Raw genomic sequence first — 16,497 nt, forward strand, 5'->3', positions numbered from 1 at the left:
CAAAAATGAAGAAAATACAAAGCTCCATCCACCATTGAAAAGTTCTTGGGGGCCACAAAGTTTTAAATCAAGCTGATATTCGTGTTTTCCCTTCGTCCATGCCTGTGTGATCTTATGAACAGGTTGGACGACAAATAAAAATCACTGGGGTACTTACGAAGGTTTCACCTGTGCAAATCAATACTTCCAATGTTTCCTGTGGTAAGGTCCACTTGAGAATTGGATTTGCTTCAATTTTGGGCTCAACCCCTAAAATGAACTGGAAAAACGGACGGACGGTGTGGATAAACTAAATACATTCATGGTAGGCCCAACACAACTCAGTATGCAATCCGATTTCTATCGAACCCACCAAGGCCTAAATACATGATGGTTACCCAAACCCGAAACCCAATTAGCATGGACCTGGGTACTCTAGGACCCAACCCCAACCCGACCCATTGATCGCCTTCAATGTGCACACTTGCATGATGGGCCTGATCATTATAGCCAATTCATTTTATCAATACTCCAACATGGCACACGCTCAAGGCCCAAGCCAAACATTAGGTGATTACTACTACAAACATAGCCACGTTCAGAAAGCAAGTTGCTCTACCGATCAGGTGAACCATACATGCATATATTAAAATTGCAAAAAGAGATCAGTATCTCTCTTCATGACTCTTTTGGGGAATTGGGTGACAAGTGAATTCATCAATCCTGAGATTTGCCAATCTATAAATCCTCAAACAGTAAATTTGAAAGTTATAAATAAAATAAAATTTAAAAAAAAAAATTAAAAAACAAAAAATAAATAAAAAGGAATAATGCATGGATAATAGGATCCAAATGATCCATGGAAGATTCGATGTGCCAAGACTGCCATTCTTTAGGTGGGACCCCAGGAGAACATGGCCTGTCCACTAATGAAATGGACCATGCCACACAAGGACCGGAACTAGGCTTCTTTTTCCCAACCAACTGATGGGGCCACATATGTTGGACGTGTTCAATGTCATCTGCATGCTGCGTGGGCCCCGAGATTCTCATCTTATGCATTTTCAATATAAAAAATTAATCCAACGTACCTTGGTAATTTCTCCTTTCAGAAAGGACCGTCCGTGAATTTTGTTCAGCAAAAATACAGGTAGGAAAATTTCCCTAAAACAGACATGGGCGCACATTCGATGATCATTTGCAGTCACCAGATTAATATGCCAGCCTGATTTTCCAACAGGCACGATCACTGAGAAGCCCACCTGATGAATGTCCAGATCTAAGACAAGGGTGCCATGCAAACCTAGATGTGTGCCTGTAAATGGCATTCTTTGAGTCAATAATCTCAATCTCAGATGAACAATCTATGTAACGGAATTGCAACAATATAATTTTTCAAGCCATGTCTATGTATTGACATCCACCAATATATTGGGAAAATGGTGCCCATTACTACTAATTTTGCAAAATATTGTCGAAATTATCAAAAAATTTGTGGTGCATATACAAACTTTTAGTTATCAATTTACAGTGTTTTAACTGAAACTTGCAACATATTGAAAGTGTCGACTGTAACTAACATAAATCACTCGTACAAAAAGGGAAAAAAAAAATTTAAAAATTAAAAATCATCACTTCAGTAGTTTCAGATCAAACACAGATTTGGCAGAGAGATCGCAATCCGAGAGGGATTTCGGGCCAGAAGGCAGAGAAAAATATGATCTTTTCTGCTTGAATGCTTATTTTCTTTCAACAGAATATTGATGAAATAAGTTGAAATCTATGCATGACTTTGAAACAGATCGACCAAAAAATTGCTAAGTGCCATAATATGTTTACGAGTATCCTTCTAAATAAATACTAGTGCACAATGCCCGATATTATCAGCTCATGAGCCAGGCATGATACTTACACTGATGTGAAGCAGCAGTATTATGGGCGCCCTAGTAGAGATAGGTAACTACAACTTCAAGCCAACCCATCAATCTGTGGATCTGGGACCAAGGTTTTTTTTTTTTTTTTTTTTTTCCTTTTAAGTTTTGGTTATGATATTTGTGTTTTATTGCTTCTAATTGATATTTGAATGATATGAACTCATTTTGGATATAATTGCATCATTATGGCTGACAGCAAATAGTTTTACCCCCTAAATAACAGAAACCATTATACACAGTTATCTTCATAATGTTCTGAGTTGCAAGTGTGAAACCATGTCTTATAGGGACAGCTTGGATACCACCAAATAAGTTACTTTTTCTATTTATAGCAGTAACTCATCTGAGATAAGTAAGTTTGGTTTATGATCACTCACAAGTAACTTTTTATATTTGAAGTTACTTGGTCACTTCACTTTAATAACTAGAAATCAAGATAAGCTACTTGAGGCATAAGTAGCTTATCTTAACTTACGATCCAAACGCCCCCTTAACATCTCCAAAAGTTTCACTGAAAAAATCCACTATTTTCCTTAGGTTCCCCAAAGTTTCCTTCAAAGAGCCGAAACTTCCGAGGCATTTTTACCACGAAATTTGCCAATATCGAAGGTATTTTGAAAACGTTGGCCCTAAGTTATCTTCTAAATTTCACAGTTTTCAGATATTTCTTTTCATTATTTGGGGGGATTTTTATTTTTTTTTTTACATTCAAATATCTTTATACAGACTCAATCTTTGTAAAAATGACACCTTATGTCCATATCCCACACCAACGGACATGTCTACCTCCAAATCATTATTTTACTAAACCGTAGTGTAGTAAGTGATCAGCCACATATCTAGTAAAAAACTGAAACAACGAGATGTCATACGGATTTATAACAATGGTATTTAGGGGCGAGATCTGTCCAAGCCTGGCCCGCATTGTTCAACGCAAGCACAACCCTGGCCCAGGATGGACCAAAATAGTCCAGCCCGAACCCAGCCAGAATGTTTGTACAGGACCTGGGCTGAGCCTGAGCCCAGCCTGGAATGTTGTATAGTTTTTTCCTTCTTTTTTTTTTTGGTGGGGGGGGGGCGACAATTTTATTGGGCCAATGCCAAAGGGAAAAAAAAAGGGGTGGGTAGGGAAGGGGGGGCAATTTTATTGGGCCAATGCCAAAGGAAAAAAAAAAAACTAAGCTAAAAGAAGAGAAATAGAAGACAACAACAATGCCCCAGCCCCCAGGCCACACTAGAAACCCAAAAATGCACTCAACGACACATCTCAGGGGACCCAGTCCTGAGACAGAAGGATCGCTATGTTGAACACAACCACGGCCGAAAGACTCCTATTGCAAAAACACTGATTGTTTCTCGCCCCAGATTGCCAAGAATGCTGCTAGAATGATCAACCTCTATCTCCTTTCTGCCCAACAACCCTCCGTCTGCCGCATGCCAAACAAGCAGAAAATCAACGACGGAAGTAAGCATGGTCCATGAGACATTGGCTAGAGCTAGCATACCGGACCAAACGACTTTCGAGAAAGAACAGTGGAGGAAGAGATGATCAATGGTCTCAACATCTCGTTCGCATAAGAGGCGCATATTTGGAAGGAACATTCCCGCTTTTGAAGGTTATCAATTGAAAGAACACGACCTCTGCCAAAGAGCCACATAAATGCCATGATTTTTGGAGCGCCATACAACCAAATGAAAGTGAATGGACTAGGATGTTCTGGGATAGCCAGCTTGGAGAGAAGCTCGTAGAAGGATCGAACCTCCTTACATAGAATTAAGCAAAACTTTAATTTCCATTTAATTTTTATATCTCCTGGAAATGAATTAAGGCTTAGATGATGATGATCTCCTTGAATAAAATAAAATAAAAGGTAAGCGTTTTGATTTTTTTTATGGATCGATATAAATTTTTATTTTTATTTTAATATTAGAATATAAAAACGCTTGCTAGGCGCTCCCTCAATTTTGATGAGAAGCCCCACTACCAAATTTGATTTTGGTTTGTTTGACTAATGAGAAAATGGTGCAAGAACTTGCTTGTTTGTGGAACAATTGTAGCACCTAGGATCGCAGCAAGCCTGGTAATTCAATTTTTTAGTTGTTTTCGTCCTCAGCTAGATTACTGACAGATAGTTCACCACCATTTTCTAAGTTCCTGTGTCTCATGCACTGAAGGCGTATCAAAAGAGTAAGGCAATGGCACCATCCAAATCGAGGGCCCAATTGCCAATGGAGCACAGCCTAAAGTTCTCACTGATTAAATCATCTTAACCATCTGACTCCACTCATTGAAATGGACGACTGACTACTTTATACATCAACTATCCAATAGAGATCCATCAATTGGATGGAGGGATCATCTGGTCATTGTTCCTACGATTTGGGAGTCGCATTTGGTGATCTATCACCATAGACTTGTCCTTCTAACATGAGAGGTGTATGGGCTTAATTATGCAGGCCCATGGCCCACCTAGGTCCACTGTTGGGGCCAACAATGACATACGCCCATATCCCGCCACAGGGCCCAACATGTGCTATTTTTGGAATGTCTAATTATAGATTTGAGGGCCTAAATAAAGGATTGCAATTTACTATTTTTGTTAGATAGGGGGGCTAATTTGATGTGATTAAAAATATGGGGCGGATTTAGAAATGTAATTAAGATTACTTTCCATGTTTGCTTTTACTATTATTATGGGGATGATAAATAGATTTAATTAGGATTACTTTTCATGTTTGCTTTTATTATTATTAGGCTTTTATATAGATCATATAGATTTGAAATCAATCTCTTAATTGGGGGAATTGTCATCAAAGATTACTTAGATAGATCATATAGGATTAAATGGTATTGAATTGCATTAGGTGGACTTAACACCATTATTGCACAATGATTATGTCTGGAAATACTATGGTATTTTGACCATCCAATCCCACGTTTACGATCAAATTCTTCCTCCAAGAAAACACTGTATTAAGTGAAACTTGTGTTTGGCGGACCACAGAAGACCAGATTTTACAACTAGTGTCGGTCGCCTGTATGCATATACATCTTGATTGTCTCATGTACAGGGCGCCTATGGATGGACGGCATGGATAAAACACATGCTTCAATGTAGGGCCCATAGAGGTAGTGGATTTCGAAATCCACCAGAAATCCCACCATCTCTCCTGCCGGGACTAGATGATGTGATACCTGGATTAATCCAATCCTTATAATCTTTTCCAAACACCAAATGGAATTTACATTGGTCCAAATGCAATTCCATACCACCTAATCCCACATTCCAAACAGGCCGGGTCTATAAAAGGAAGGTGGTATAGAAGTTATTCCAAAAAAATTCTGAGTTCTTTTCTTAAACATTGTAAGAAGCTTGAGATTAATAAAGTTATTTCTCCCTCTTACTCAAAATTCTTATGAGTGTAATTCTTGTCTACTTCTTTGAAATTCAGGGTCGATATCTCATTGATTCGATAACCAGGTTGCACCACTTAAGCAAGCATTAAAATAAAATGTCATTCTATTTAGAACTATTAAACATAATAGGGTACAATAAAGCATGCCATTTCCCAAGGGTAAGAAATTACCGGGCACTATTTAAAGACATGATTATTTTGGCCAATTAAATGAAGGGTAATTATATTCTCTTGAGAAATCAATGGTGTTTTTCTTAGAATTTACAAAAGAGAATGGATTTTTTTTTAATCATTTACAAAGAAGAATTACATTGGCGCGTGGCCATTTTTAAACATCGAATCTAGCTTGACAATGTCAAAAGCGTTGGAGTGACAGAATTCCATATAAACAAGAAAAGTCCTTCTGAAATCAAGGATAACCACTAGGACCGTCAATGGACTGGGCCATCACACTTCTGGAACCAACCCACCACCAACTAGGGTTTGGTCTAATTTTAGCCTATGAGATCAGGGAAGTGTCCAACCATGAAAATCCACTCCCAACAAATAAGAGGTGCCCTCCAGTGGTACCAGTATCACAATAAGCTTTCGTGGTACTAGGAATATGTGGGCTCCACGTGACATGTGCACGACATCCAACCAGTCCACAAGATACGTCACCTCAATAAATCCACTGGGCCCAATAATAAGCTTGATCCAATACTTAAGCGGGCCACAGCACAGGCAACAAGGTGGGAGGGAAGGCGTACCTTAATTTTCACCAAGGCCCACCAGAGTTGCAAAACTACCTTACTTTTTGCCTGACCCTTAATTCGAGCCAGATGAAGGGTCTGAACAGCCTGGATTCCATATGCACAACACAGTGGACCCCTAGGAAAATCAAGGGTGGGCATTCTCTCCTAGCTTGTTCCCTGTGTTGCAGCCCACCTGAGTTTTGAATCTGCCTGATTTTTGGGCACTAGAAGTATTTTGGGGTGATGCACCTGGATTGGTTGTCATGCACACATCACGTAGTCTTTACTTCTTCCCAGTACCACAGTAGCATATGTGGTACTGGTACCACTAGAGTGCACCTCAACAAATAAATGGCCTAGGCACAAACCCATATTTGACACTATTTCTATCTAGGTTGCCCAAGCTCAAATGCAAGCCCACTTATGGGGCCCAGACCAGGCCAGGCAAAACTCAGCCCAGTGACTGAACCCTATGCCCCACACCCACCACAATGGATAAAATAAATTAGAATATATAAAGCATGTATTAGAAGTGACAAGCTCTAAAACTCACCATATTGTGTGGAAGAATTCAAAAAAGTATTGTCGTGCCGGAGCTTGTGTTTCCAAGATGTAACTATTCATTTGGGTCATTGATATTTTCCTTCCTTTTTCCTTCTCGCAATGACTTAAAGCTACCACTACGATGCCTCAACGCTTCTGATTCCACGCATTGTTTCAATTTTGCCAATGCTGTTAAATTCACAAAAAAAAAAAAAAAAAAAAAAAAAAAGGAAAGAAAAAAAAAAAAAAAAAACGCAGAAGAGGAAGAAGGAAGAAGAAGAAGAAGAAGTCAAAATCAAAAGACTAGTGATCAGTAAAACACCTGGGGACAAGGGCCTGGAAGTTTGGTGCATTACCAGAATAATAAACAGGACGAAGAGATTCGACCAAGTCAGCAGGTAACGGGTACAGACTACAACTATTGCTATCGGCCTTCTGTAATATCTTCTTGAAACGTTTAACCTGTAAAAAAAGAAGGTTAGAACAGAGTATGCATTTGCACAATTCTGATAATGATAAAATGATAGATACTAGATAGTTATATGGTTGCATATATAAAAGAAATGCTCACATCCAACTGGTTGGATGTGTGAAATCCAACATGTCATCTATGTGTGAAATCCAACCCATCCAATAGATTGGCCTGACCATGAGGATCACCTTGTGTAAAAATCAGACCCATCCACTAATCAGGTAGACCACACTCAAAGCTTATTATTTATCAGCGGCTATGGGTGTGGCCCACCTGATGAGTGGATGGTACTAACCAACCCCCCGGAAACGCACACATGCAGATGCATAGATAAAGGCTTAAAAAGTTATTATGACTTAGTGTGACAGTTATAGCCATTATAAAAAGTACAAAATGGGAAAATGGGAAACAGATAAGGGCAGGCCTACAGGAAAATAACAGATGCTTTTTAATGTAAAACAGCATTATGCTTTCTGCATAAGGGAACTCCATTAATAACTTTTAGAAAGAAATCCCCCAAAAAAAAAAAAGTAATAGCTGTCATTCAGTTATATAAAGGCCATTTTTAGCATTCGGTTTTTCTTTTCTTTTCTTTGTTCTTCTTCTCCTCGTTCTTTTCATTTGGTTGCATAACACAATGTGTAGTGACCATTCCTGTTATAACTTATCAATGCCAAGTGATTCCATATCATACATATAGGAGATCCATACATGCAATATACTGATGCACACACATGAGATCTGGATCTTTAATTTGATTAACTTCCTTTTTTTCTCTTTCTTTCTTTTTTCATTTGTTGAACATTGAAAGGGGCTTTCCTACGGCTTGGTTGACCCTAGCCACTGATTGGAGGAATCTTGAGGATTATATATGGGCAGTTAGGAAACATTCCAGCCAAAGGTCAACGTTCAATAGGCTCAAATCCCCCATTCAATGGCTACAATCATCTGATTGGCAAGGTTTTTGGTAAATGGCTTATCCAGGGTGGGGCGCAAATACAATAGATGCACCATCTGGATCTTGCACATGTGCGCCTTTATTATTATTATTATTATTATTTACATATATTGGGCATTGGACAACTAATTTGGTATTAGCATCCAAGCCCTGGACAGGTTCTCAGAAGAAATCCTTTATCAAACAAAGCAAGTGAATTACATAAGAATGCCCCAACTAGGACCAACACCCTCGATCCAAAGCATCAATTGACACAGTTCTGCCTAGAGCAATTCTTTACTAATCGACCTAAAAGGGTAGCAAAACATCAGGCCTGTCCTCAGCCCCTTTAGAAATCGGGCCTTGAGTTTCAAGCCCAAACCCACCTTTTAACATCATTATGGGAGTGTTCTTGGGCTTGGATCAGGACTTAATAGAAAGTTCCACAAAATCTCATCCAGGGACTAAGCCATTTATTAATCGGGCCCATACCCAACCAATGGGCCTCTATTAAAAGACCAAACCAATCAGGCCAGGACTCGAACCTGATGAGCCAGCCCAGCCCCTTACCAACCTATCAATTGGAAACCCACTAACCCAAGAAAGTGAAATAGGAACAGGAATTTCCACCTGGTCGACTGGAAGGTGGTTTGTCAGCAAGTTCAAGAAGGCGGCACAGGAATTAGGAACCTCAGGAGTATGAATCAGGCCCTTTTAGGAGAGTGGATCTAGAGACTTGGTACAGAAGATGGAAACCTATGGAACTCGTTGGTTAAAAACAAATACGGTGGATCAATAGGAGGGTGGTGGACCAAGGATTCATCTGCCTATAGAGCTTCTGCTCTATGAAAAGGTGTGATAGCTACGAAGCAGGAGGTCCTCAAAGGCATCGGTTTCATCATAGGTGATGAGGACATCACCCCCCCCCCCCCAAAAAAAGGCATGTACACAAGGAGGAGGAGGGCCCCACCATCGATCTGGATCGATGACGACATCCAAGGGGGACCCCCTAGCTAGAGGACTGTGTTTTGGTTCCTTGGAGTGGACCCGATCGTCATGTGAATCCCACCATGAGATCTCATGATCGTGGCCCACTATTTGAGATGATCTAGTACTTTGAGTTTTGGTTATTATTGTTGTTAGGAACGTCATGAACGGTTTAGATTGCTTTAATTAGTTGTTATTTGTGATTACTTCGTCTCTAAGTCATAGGATGCACACATGGCACGGCTTTTTGAGGTATAGGGTTTTCTTATAAATAGGCACCCCTTGTAGGGTTTTTCATCATTGATGATTGGAATAATTTCTGCGTTTTCCTGCTTTTCTCTGAGTTGTGAAAACCTAATTAGGTGCGAAACTCTCCCTTCTTCGAAGGGCTACTACCGTGGTGCGAAGCCACACCCATCCCAAACCGCCTCCATCTCCTACCATCGATATTCACCTCTTTCTACAGTCATCCAAACTTCAAATCCACCATTATCTTGCTGCCAACCCTCTTCTACAGCAGATTTCCAGAATCTGGCCCTGCAGAAGGGTTGAAACTTCGGTGAAGCACCGCGCACGGACCGGACGTCGAATCAAGCTGAAATTTGGTGGGTGTGTGGCCCAGCCCTGGCCGACCAAACCCAAGGTGACGTTTTTGGGGTTCGTGGGCCCCACACACGTGCGGACAACCATCAGCGCACGTGCGTCAGGACTTGCACGATGTCCATACGTGCGGACTGGTTACAGGTCTTCTCTCTCCTCTCTTTCACTCCTCTCTCACCTAATTTCCCTAACTCTAACCCTATATTGTCCTAAATCCCCAATTTCTATTCCCTTTTCTTCAACCCTAGGGTTTCCCGAATTGAACCTGTGAATCTCTTGGATTAGGGAAAATATTTTTGTGCATGTGTGGATGAATTTACTCTCCTTTGAGCATTGTTTGGTCTATAATTTTAATTGATCCAGCCCTAGCATGTGTAGGCCTAGACCCACAGATTCCCCTTGTTGAGTGTTTGACATTATGTGGGATATGGAATTTTGTTGATTGTTTTTGAACTAGTGTGATCTAAAGCCTGGAATCTCGCATATCATATTTAAATTTTCATGTCCTGCATTAATAGGTAAAGGTGAAAACACTCGGTTCTGGGAAGATATCTGGGTGGGAGAAACATCTTTAAAAGTAGATTTTCCAAATATCTATCGTCTGGCTCCTAATCGGGCTATTTCGGTAGCTGACAGCTATCACATGCAAGGCAACGATATAGTGTGGAATCTCGCCTGTGGAAGAAATCTTCAAGATTGGGAGATAGATGAATTCGCGGCTCTCCTCAGTCGCATCGGTAGTGGCAAGCCAGATCAATTTTGTTCAGATAGGCTGGTGTGGAGATTCGACAAATCCGGTATCCTCTTGGTCAAATCCTTATACAGTTTCATCGGCAGGAAAGCCGATGCCACAGAAGAGATAGTGACAGACAAAGTGTGGAAATATAAGCTCCCTCCAAAGATTGCGGCCTTCGGATGGTTGGTTGGAAAGAGAAAGGTACTGACAGTTGATAACTTGAGAAAAAGGGGAATGACAATCACTAATATCTGTCTTTGTTGCATGGAAAATGCAGAATCAGTGAACCATCTGTTCATTCGCTACCCTTTCATTAACCAGATTTGGTTAACAGTTTGATCTTGGTTCGGCATGTCTTGGTCTTTCCCAGATTCGACAGGGCAGCTGTTAAAAGCCTAGCATGGTGTTACCATTGGCAAGCAAAGAACTATGATATGGAGAATGGCCTTCCTGGCTGTCTGGTGGGCGGTGTGGGAAGAAAGGAATGAGAGGTGTTTTAATAGAGTATCCAATTCGGTGGGGTTCATAGTGTCTAGAATTCACTATTATATCATCGAATGGGCCTCTAACATGATTCATTCAAAAGATTGCAATCTGTTTATGTTCGACGAGTAATTGCCCCGCTATCTCAGCGAGGTGATTCTCCTTTTGTAATTTTTCTCTTTTAATGAAAGTGACTGTTATCCTTCGAAAAAAAAAAAAAGTGTAATAGGATTACAAAAACAAGGTCAAGTGAAATAGGATTACGAAAACAAGGTCAACTAAGGGCCCATCAAGACACACTTCGTCAAAAGAGGGTTTCAAGCCTACTTTCTCAGTTGACCTAGCAAAAACCAATTAGATTTGTTTTTTCCAAGACTTTGTTTTAGCATCTATTTTGTCTAGTGGGAGATGAGAAGGGGGTTTGCAAGTGCATCCAAACGCACAACATAAACTGCCGTTTGCGTCAAAACGGAGTTTAGGCCTCAACCGCCACTTTGGAGGGTGTAACCACACGGGCCCTGAAGCATCAAATCCTCGCAGAAGAAAACTAGAGTAGTTCTTGTCCAAGATTCCATGTTTTTTTACGGGCTAGATCATGGTGTTTATCATCTTCTTTCGCTTGAATTTATCCATGACTTGTTTTTCATACACATGGAAATATGTATGAGATCATCTGAATCTACCATTAAGTGGGCTCTAACTTCAATGTGCCATACCCTAGAAAACACACTGATCTGACAATCCTACCCCTCTATTGGAGGACTTCTGGGTAGGGGTGTACATCGAGTCGAACCGAGTCGAGCTGGCCTCAGCTCGACTCGGCTTGGCCATTGGCTGACCTCAGTCGAACTCGGCTTGGCTCGGTCCTCGAGCTTGACTAGCCAGCTCGGCTCAGTTCGGTCAGCAACTTGGGCCAGCTCGGGCCAAGTTCGAGCCAAGGTCGAGCCAAGTTCGCCATTGAGGCATTTCCACAAACACCTGAACTGCAACTTCAAAATCCCACTGTTTTATAAACAGGGACAATAGTTTTACAGGTATTTTATCAAACACCTTCTAAGCAACATAAAAACCACGAAAAACAAAGAGAAAAAGGGTATTTGTTTCATGTACATACCTTCCTTGCCACCAGCCACATTTCGTTGAGTCATTTTATCAAACAGTTGGTGAGCAACATTAATGGCAAAGTAACTGAGTCACAAACTGGTTCGATCCGAGTTCGATTCGAGCTGGATTCGATCCGCGTGGAGTCGAGCTGGGGCCTGCTCGAACTCAGCTTCGAACCAAGTCAAATTGAGCTTTTTCGAGTCGAGTCGAGCTAGCTCGATTCGTGTACACCCCTACTTCCGGGGAAATTAGATAGATGACCATAAAAAAGTCAACCAAAGTTCCATTGAACATCCATTTCTTTCCTCAAAAAACAGTCGGATCCAAGGATTAGGATTGTCCAACCAGCGTAAGTTTTGAGATACGGCACATCCAAGGTAGGCCTACAGGATGATCTGTTTGGATCTTGTACATGTTCCCCATGTGTACAAAAGGCAACTCACTGATAAGTTACGCAAAAACATACTAGACTTTCTGGGGGTTTTTTCCCCTTTGAATCGGCTTGGGAAGACCAACCTCCACCATCTACCAGTTAACTGGCAAAAAATTTCTAATCATAATAAAGCTTGGACAGTGACTATGTAAGTGCACACTAAGTACTAGGGTTCAACTTAGGCAGGTTGGGTGAGGTTGAGGGTCAACCTATGCCAGACCCAACACAACCTGACCCAACCGGAGGTGCTCAATCCGAATTCCTCTATGCCAGACCCAACACAACCTGACCCAAACTCAGGTTGGGTCAGCCGAGTCCAGGTTGACCGAACCCAAGTTGCAGCCCTACCAAGGACATTAGCCTGCACAAGCATGCTTAAACAAACAAGTATGGAAGGCAGCAATGGAGGGAATTGGCATATATTAGTGTAGTGCCTTGTACCACTGGTCACAACATAGGAAATTTCCAGTACCTCATCATTCCGCAGTAGTGTGAAGCAACGGCCAGTTCGCCCTGCCCTTGCAGTACGACCTGCTCGGTGAATATACGTCTTAATATATGCGGGCATGTCATAATTGATGACATTTCTAACCCCCTCAACATCCATCCCACGAGTCATTGCATCTGAAGAAACAAGAATCTGTATCTCCCCTGTCCGAAAGGCCTTCAGCGTTTTGCTGAAGAATTAAGTTTTGCAGTCAGAAAAATGCATCTCGATACAGGACGGATATTCAAGAAAAATGCACCTCCATACAGGACGGATATTCAAGAACATTAAATACACACTCCCATGCAGACAAAACAAACATTTGCTGCTTCTCAGTATATGAATAGCAAACATGCTAACAGAGAAATTGTAGGGTCCTAATGACCCAGAAGGCAATCAGTAGCCTGATGCACTAAGCCCATAGGTTGTAGCCACGGTTTGGTGATCCAGACCATTGATATGATTGGACCCACTATACCCCAAAAATTGCCCAGATCAGGAAATGTCAAACATCCAATCTTTGGATTTTGGCGGCTATTGCTGTATTCTTTTCTTAACTGTCCATTTTTAAGCCACAGAAATATCTCCTAGATCTTAATTCCAGAGGTTCAATCTTTGAGCCTTGATGGATTTTTCTGTATACTTCATCATCTATTCGTAAGCCATTGATCGAAGGTATAGCATCATTCGCTATGGAGGATTTCTGGGGCACCCCCAATATATAGACTACAGAGGGGCCCATCATATCAATAATGTCAATCACTAAAGCATGGACCCAACAGTATGACTTGGTGCATTAGGACAATTTTCACTCATTCATACATTAGGACCCTGCAATTCTCATCCTTTTAAGTGGATTTCTGGAATTTACCTTCGGACAGATTGGCGCTGGAGACCAGAATATTCACAGATTTTGAATGGCAATCCCCCAAAGGAATTCAATAAAGTGCTGAGCCTATGTGTTGATTCTACCGACGATGTAAAAATGATACACTTCTCCCCTCCTAAACTTTGTAAGAGAGCAACCAAATACAAGGGTTTGAGCTTTGATTCACAGACCTGCATAGAATAGGAATCGCTGATTTGAAAAAGGCAATCATATAAGGGAAATGCTCCAATGCTCTCAGGGCACTATAAGTTACTTGTTGCATTTGGACACTTAGTCCAATCCATTGATCTAGACTGTTCATTAGGTCCAAAGCACGTTTCATGGGGTACCATAAAAAGATCACACTAATCTAACAAATATTAAACATTTACTCAATGGCCCTAAATATGGATGGCCATGATCATTTACTCAATGGCCCTAAATATAGATGGCAAAATTTTGATCCATTTATTTGTCACGGACCATCAACGATTGCATATGATTCTAAAGAACCACCTTTGTTGTGCAATTTTGACCATCCCATCCATGGCTTGGGAAAAGGTGGCTATAGAAAATAAGGCCAAATCAAAGATGGACTCCATCATCTGATAATTGTGATTTTGCATGGTAGCCCATTAAATGCGTTGAGAACTTGATGGACAGTTCAAATCAATCAATTGGACCATCCAAGTGAACTGATGCAACTAGGAGCACTATAACTTATAGCGCTCGGAGTGCACTGGAGCATTTCTCTTCATATAATGTCAATGCAACAATACAAAATAACTAACATTTTGAAAAGATTGTGGAACTACTAATTCCTGATAACTGAAAAGTATAGTGGGCAATGGGCCACATCAGGCCTTAGTCATATAAACATTTTGAATAGGCTCAGTCCGAGCAGTTCAAAAGTCAGGCCTAAATCAAATCCAAGCCTGACCATTGCCACCCCTAGGGAAACAAAGTTTGATAGCAAAGCATTTTCATATAAACATGATGTACATATTAGGCAAACTAAGAACCAATGTTCAAGCATAGTAGAATAAAATAGTACACACGATTTAATGGGAGGAAGAGATACTTTGTTGCTGTTTTTTCCTTTTTTTCTTTTTTCTTTTTTTTTTTTGCTTTTTTTTTAAAAGCCTTGTCATCCCCAAAAAAAGAGTAATGATTGCCTGTAAAGATGGATAACAAATGGATTTTTTATGTTTAGCAGTTACCAGTAAATTTGGGTTTCCCTCCTACATATAAAAGAGAGAATGGGAATATTGACAGAGTGTTTTATTGGTTTTTTAGGTGCCAAGTGTACCCTCCTTTAAAGGTAAGAGCCTTCACTTGGGTAGCTTGTCTGGGTAAAATTTTAACAAGAGACAACCTCAAAAAGCTTGGGATGGCTATCCCAAACAGATGGTTTATGTGCTGTTACAATGAAGAAACGGTAGACAACCTCCTGTTGCACTGTCCTTTTTTTTGTCAAATGTGGAATTGGGTCTTTCAGCAATTTGGCATTTCCTGGGTCATGTCGGATTCTGTTGCAAATATGGTTAGTTGCTGGGCTGTTAGTGCTTGGGAAGATGCGGGCAGGCATCTTTGGAACATGACCTATCTTGCCACATTGTGGGCTATCTGGTTAGAAAGGAATAAGAGGACATTTGAGGGAGAGTAATCTCATATTCCAATATTCATGCCATCAGCAGTAGGATCTTCAAACTCATCCAAATATTGGTGCAACAACAACCCTTACTTGGTCAAAATTCTGCCAGTGTTGTTTAGTTGCTGATTGGAAGAAGTCCAAGATTAGAATCCAAGGAAGAATAAATCAGTGTCTCCATGTAAGCCTCCCTCTGTTGGTCAGTTCAAAGGCAACTTTGACGGATGTTTGTTTGGAAATCCTGGATTCTTTGGTATAGGCAGTTGCATTCGGGATCATTGTGGTAGAATTAGAATTCTTCTTGAATTCTCTGGGCCAGTTGGAATTCAATATTCAAATTTTGCAGAGCAGTGCTTCTTCAGCTAACCAAGTTTCTGGATAGATTTAATCCTCTTCTGGCTATTGCTGAAGGAGATTCTATAAACGCCAACATGTGGGCATTGACGGGCAGGAGTCTGTTGATTTTGGCAGACATGTTAGAGGAGATCTGGGATCTCAACAAAGGAAGGCAAGTTTCCTTGTGTGAATAGAGAGGCGAACAAGGTGGTTGATTATCATGAGAAGCATGATGTGTCAAGACAGACCTTAATGGTTTCTGAGTTTAGACGCTTCATCTTCATCTAGATTTGGTCCCATTATCCGTTGTGTGTTTTATGCTGTTTTGCTAAGTTGTTGGTCTAGCTACTGCTCTTGGGTAGGCTAGCGTTGGTGTTTCTAGTAAATTTCTGTTTATCTTTCAAATAAATAAATAAAAGGGTTGGCCAGATGTACTTAATGCATTGGCATTTGGAGCAGTAGGAAAAATAGAAAACACGAAACAGACAACCATTTCCCACTTTTTTCCCCAAATATGTTTGAGAAAATAAGTTAATAACAGGAAGGTTCTATCTTATCTCAACATGGTCTTGTCCAAACGGATTGAAGCTGAGTCACAACTTGCCCAAATCAGGGGTAAATCAACCCTACTAGACCAAGTCAGGAGTGAATCAGGGGGTGACTCACAGTACCAACCCCTAACAGTCTCGACTGAATCTGAGTCAACTAGGATGAGTGGGGTACGACTTGGCGAGTTGGCAATCCATGTATCTCAACCATGATTTGAAGCGAGCACATCCTGTCAGCCTTGGGAACC

At 40.8% G+C, this 16,497-nt stretch overlaps 1 protein-coding gene across 3 annotated transcripts in view; it reads right to left on the reverse strand.

The window, feature by feature from the left end:
- Positions 1 to 959: 959 nt before the first annotated feature.
- The window catches only part of LOC131221383 (DEAD-box ATP-dependent RNA helicase 1), a 32,356-nt gene continuing 16,818 nt past the window's right edge, over positions 960 to 16,497 (reverse strand). For 2 of the 3 annotated variants that reach the window (XM_058216641.1, XM_058216642.1), the window contains exons 7-11: positions 13,718 to 13,905; positions 12,832 to 13,036; positions 6,964 to 7,069; positions 6,618 to 6,796; positions 960 to 1,294 (exon numbers count right to left, since the gene is read on the reverse strand). In XM_058216641.1, coding sequence (XP_058072624.1) covers positions 6,681 to 6,796; positions 6,964 to 7,069; positions 12,832 to 13,036; positions 13,718 to 13,905 — 615 coding nt within the window. In that variant the 3' untranslated portion in view covers positions 960 to 1,294; positions 6,618 to 6,680. Of the gene's footprint in view, positions 1,295 to 6,617; positions 6,797 to 6,963; positions 7,070 to 12,831; positions 13,037 to 13,717; positions 13,906 to 16,497 lie in introns of those variants that run through there. The other variant, XM_058216643.1, reaches the window with a different exon arrangement.

This window comes from Magnolia sinica, chromosome 12, assembly GCF_029962835.1.
Source record: "Magnolia sinica isolate HGM2019 chromosome 12, MsV1, whole genome shotgun sequence".
In the NCBI taxonomy this organism is placed as follows: domain Eukaryota; kingdom Viridiplantae; phylum Streptophyta; class Magnoliopsida; order Magnoliales; family Magnoliaceae; genus Magnolia; species Magnolia sinica.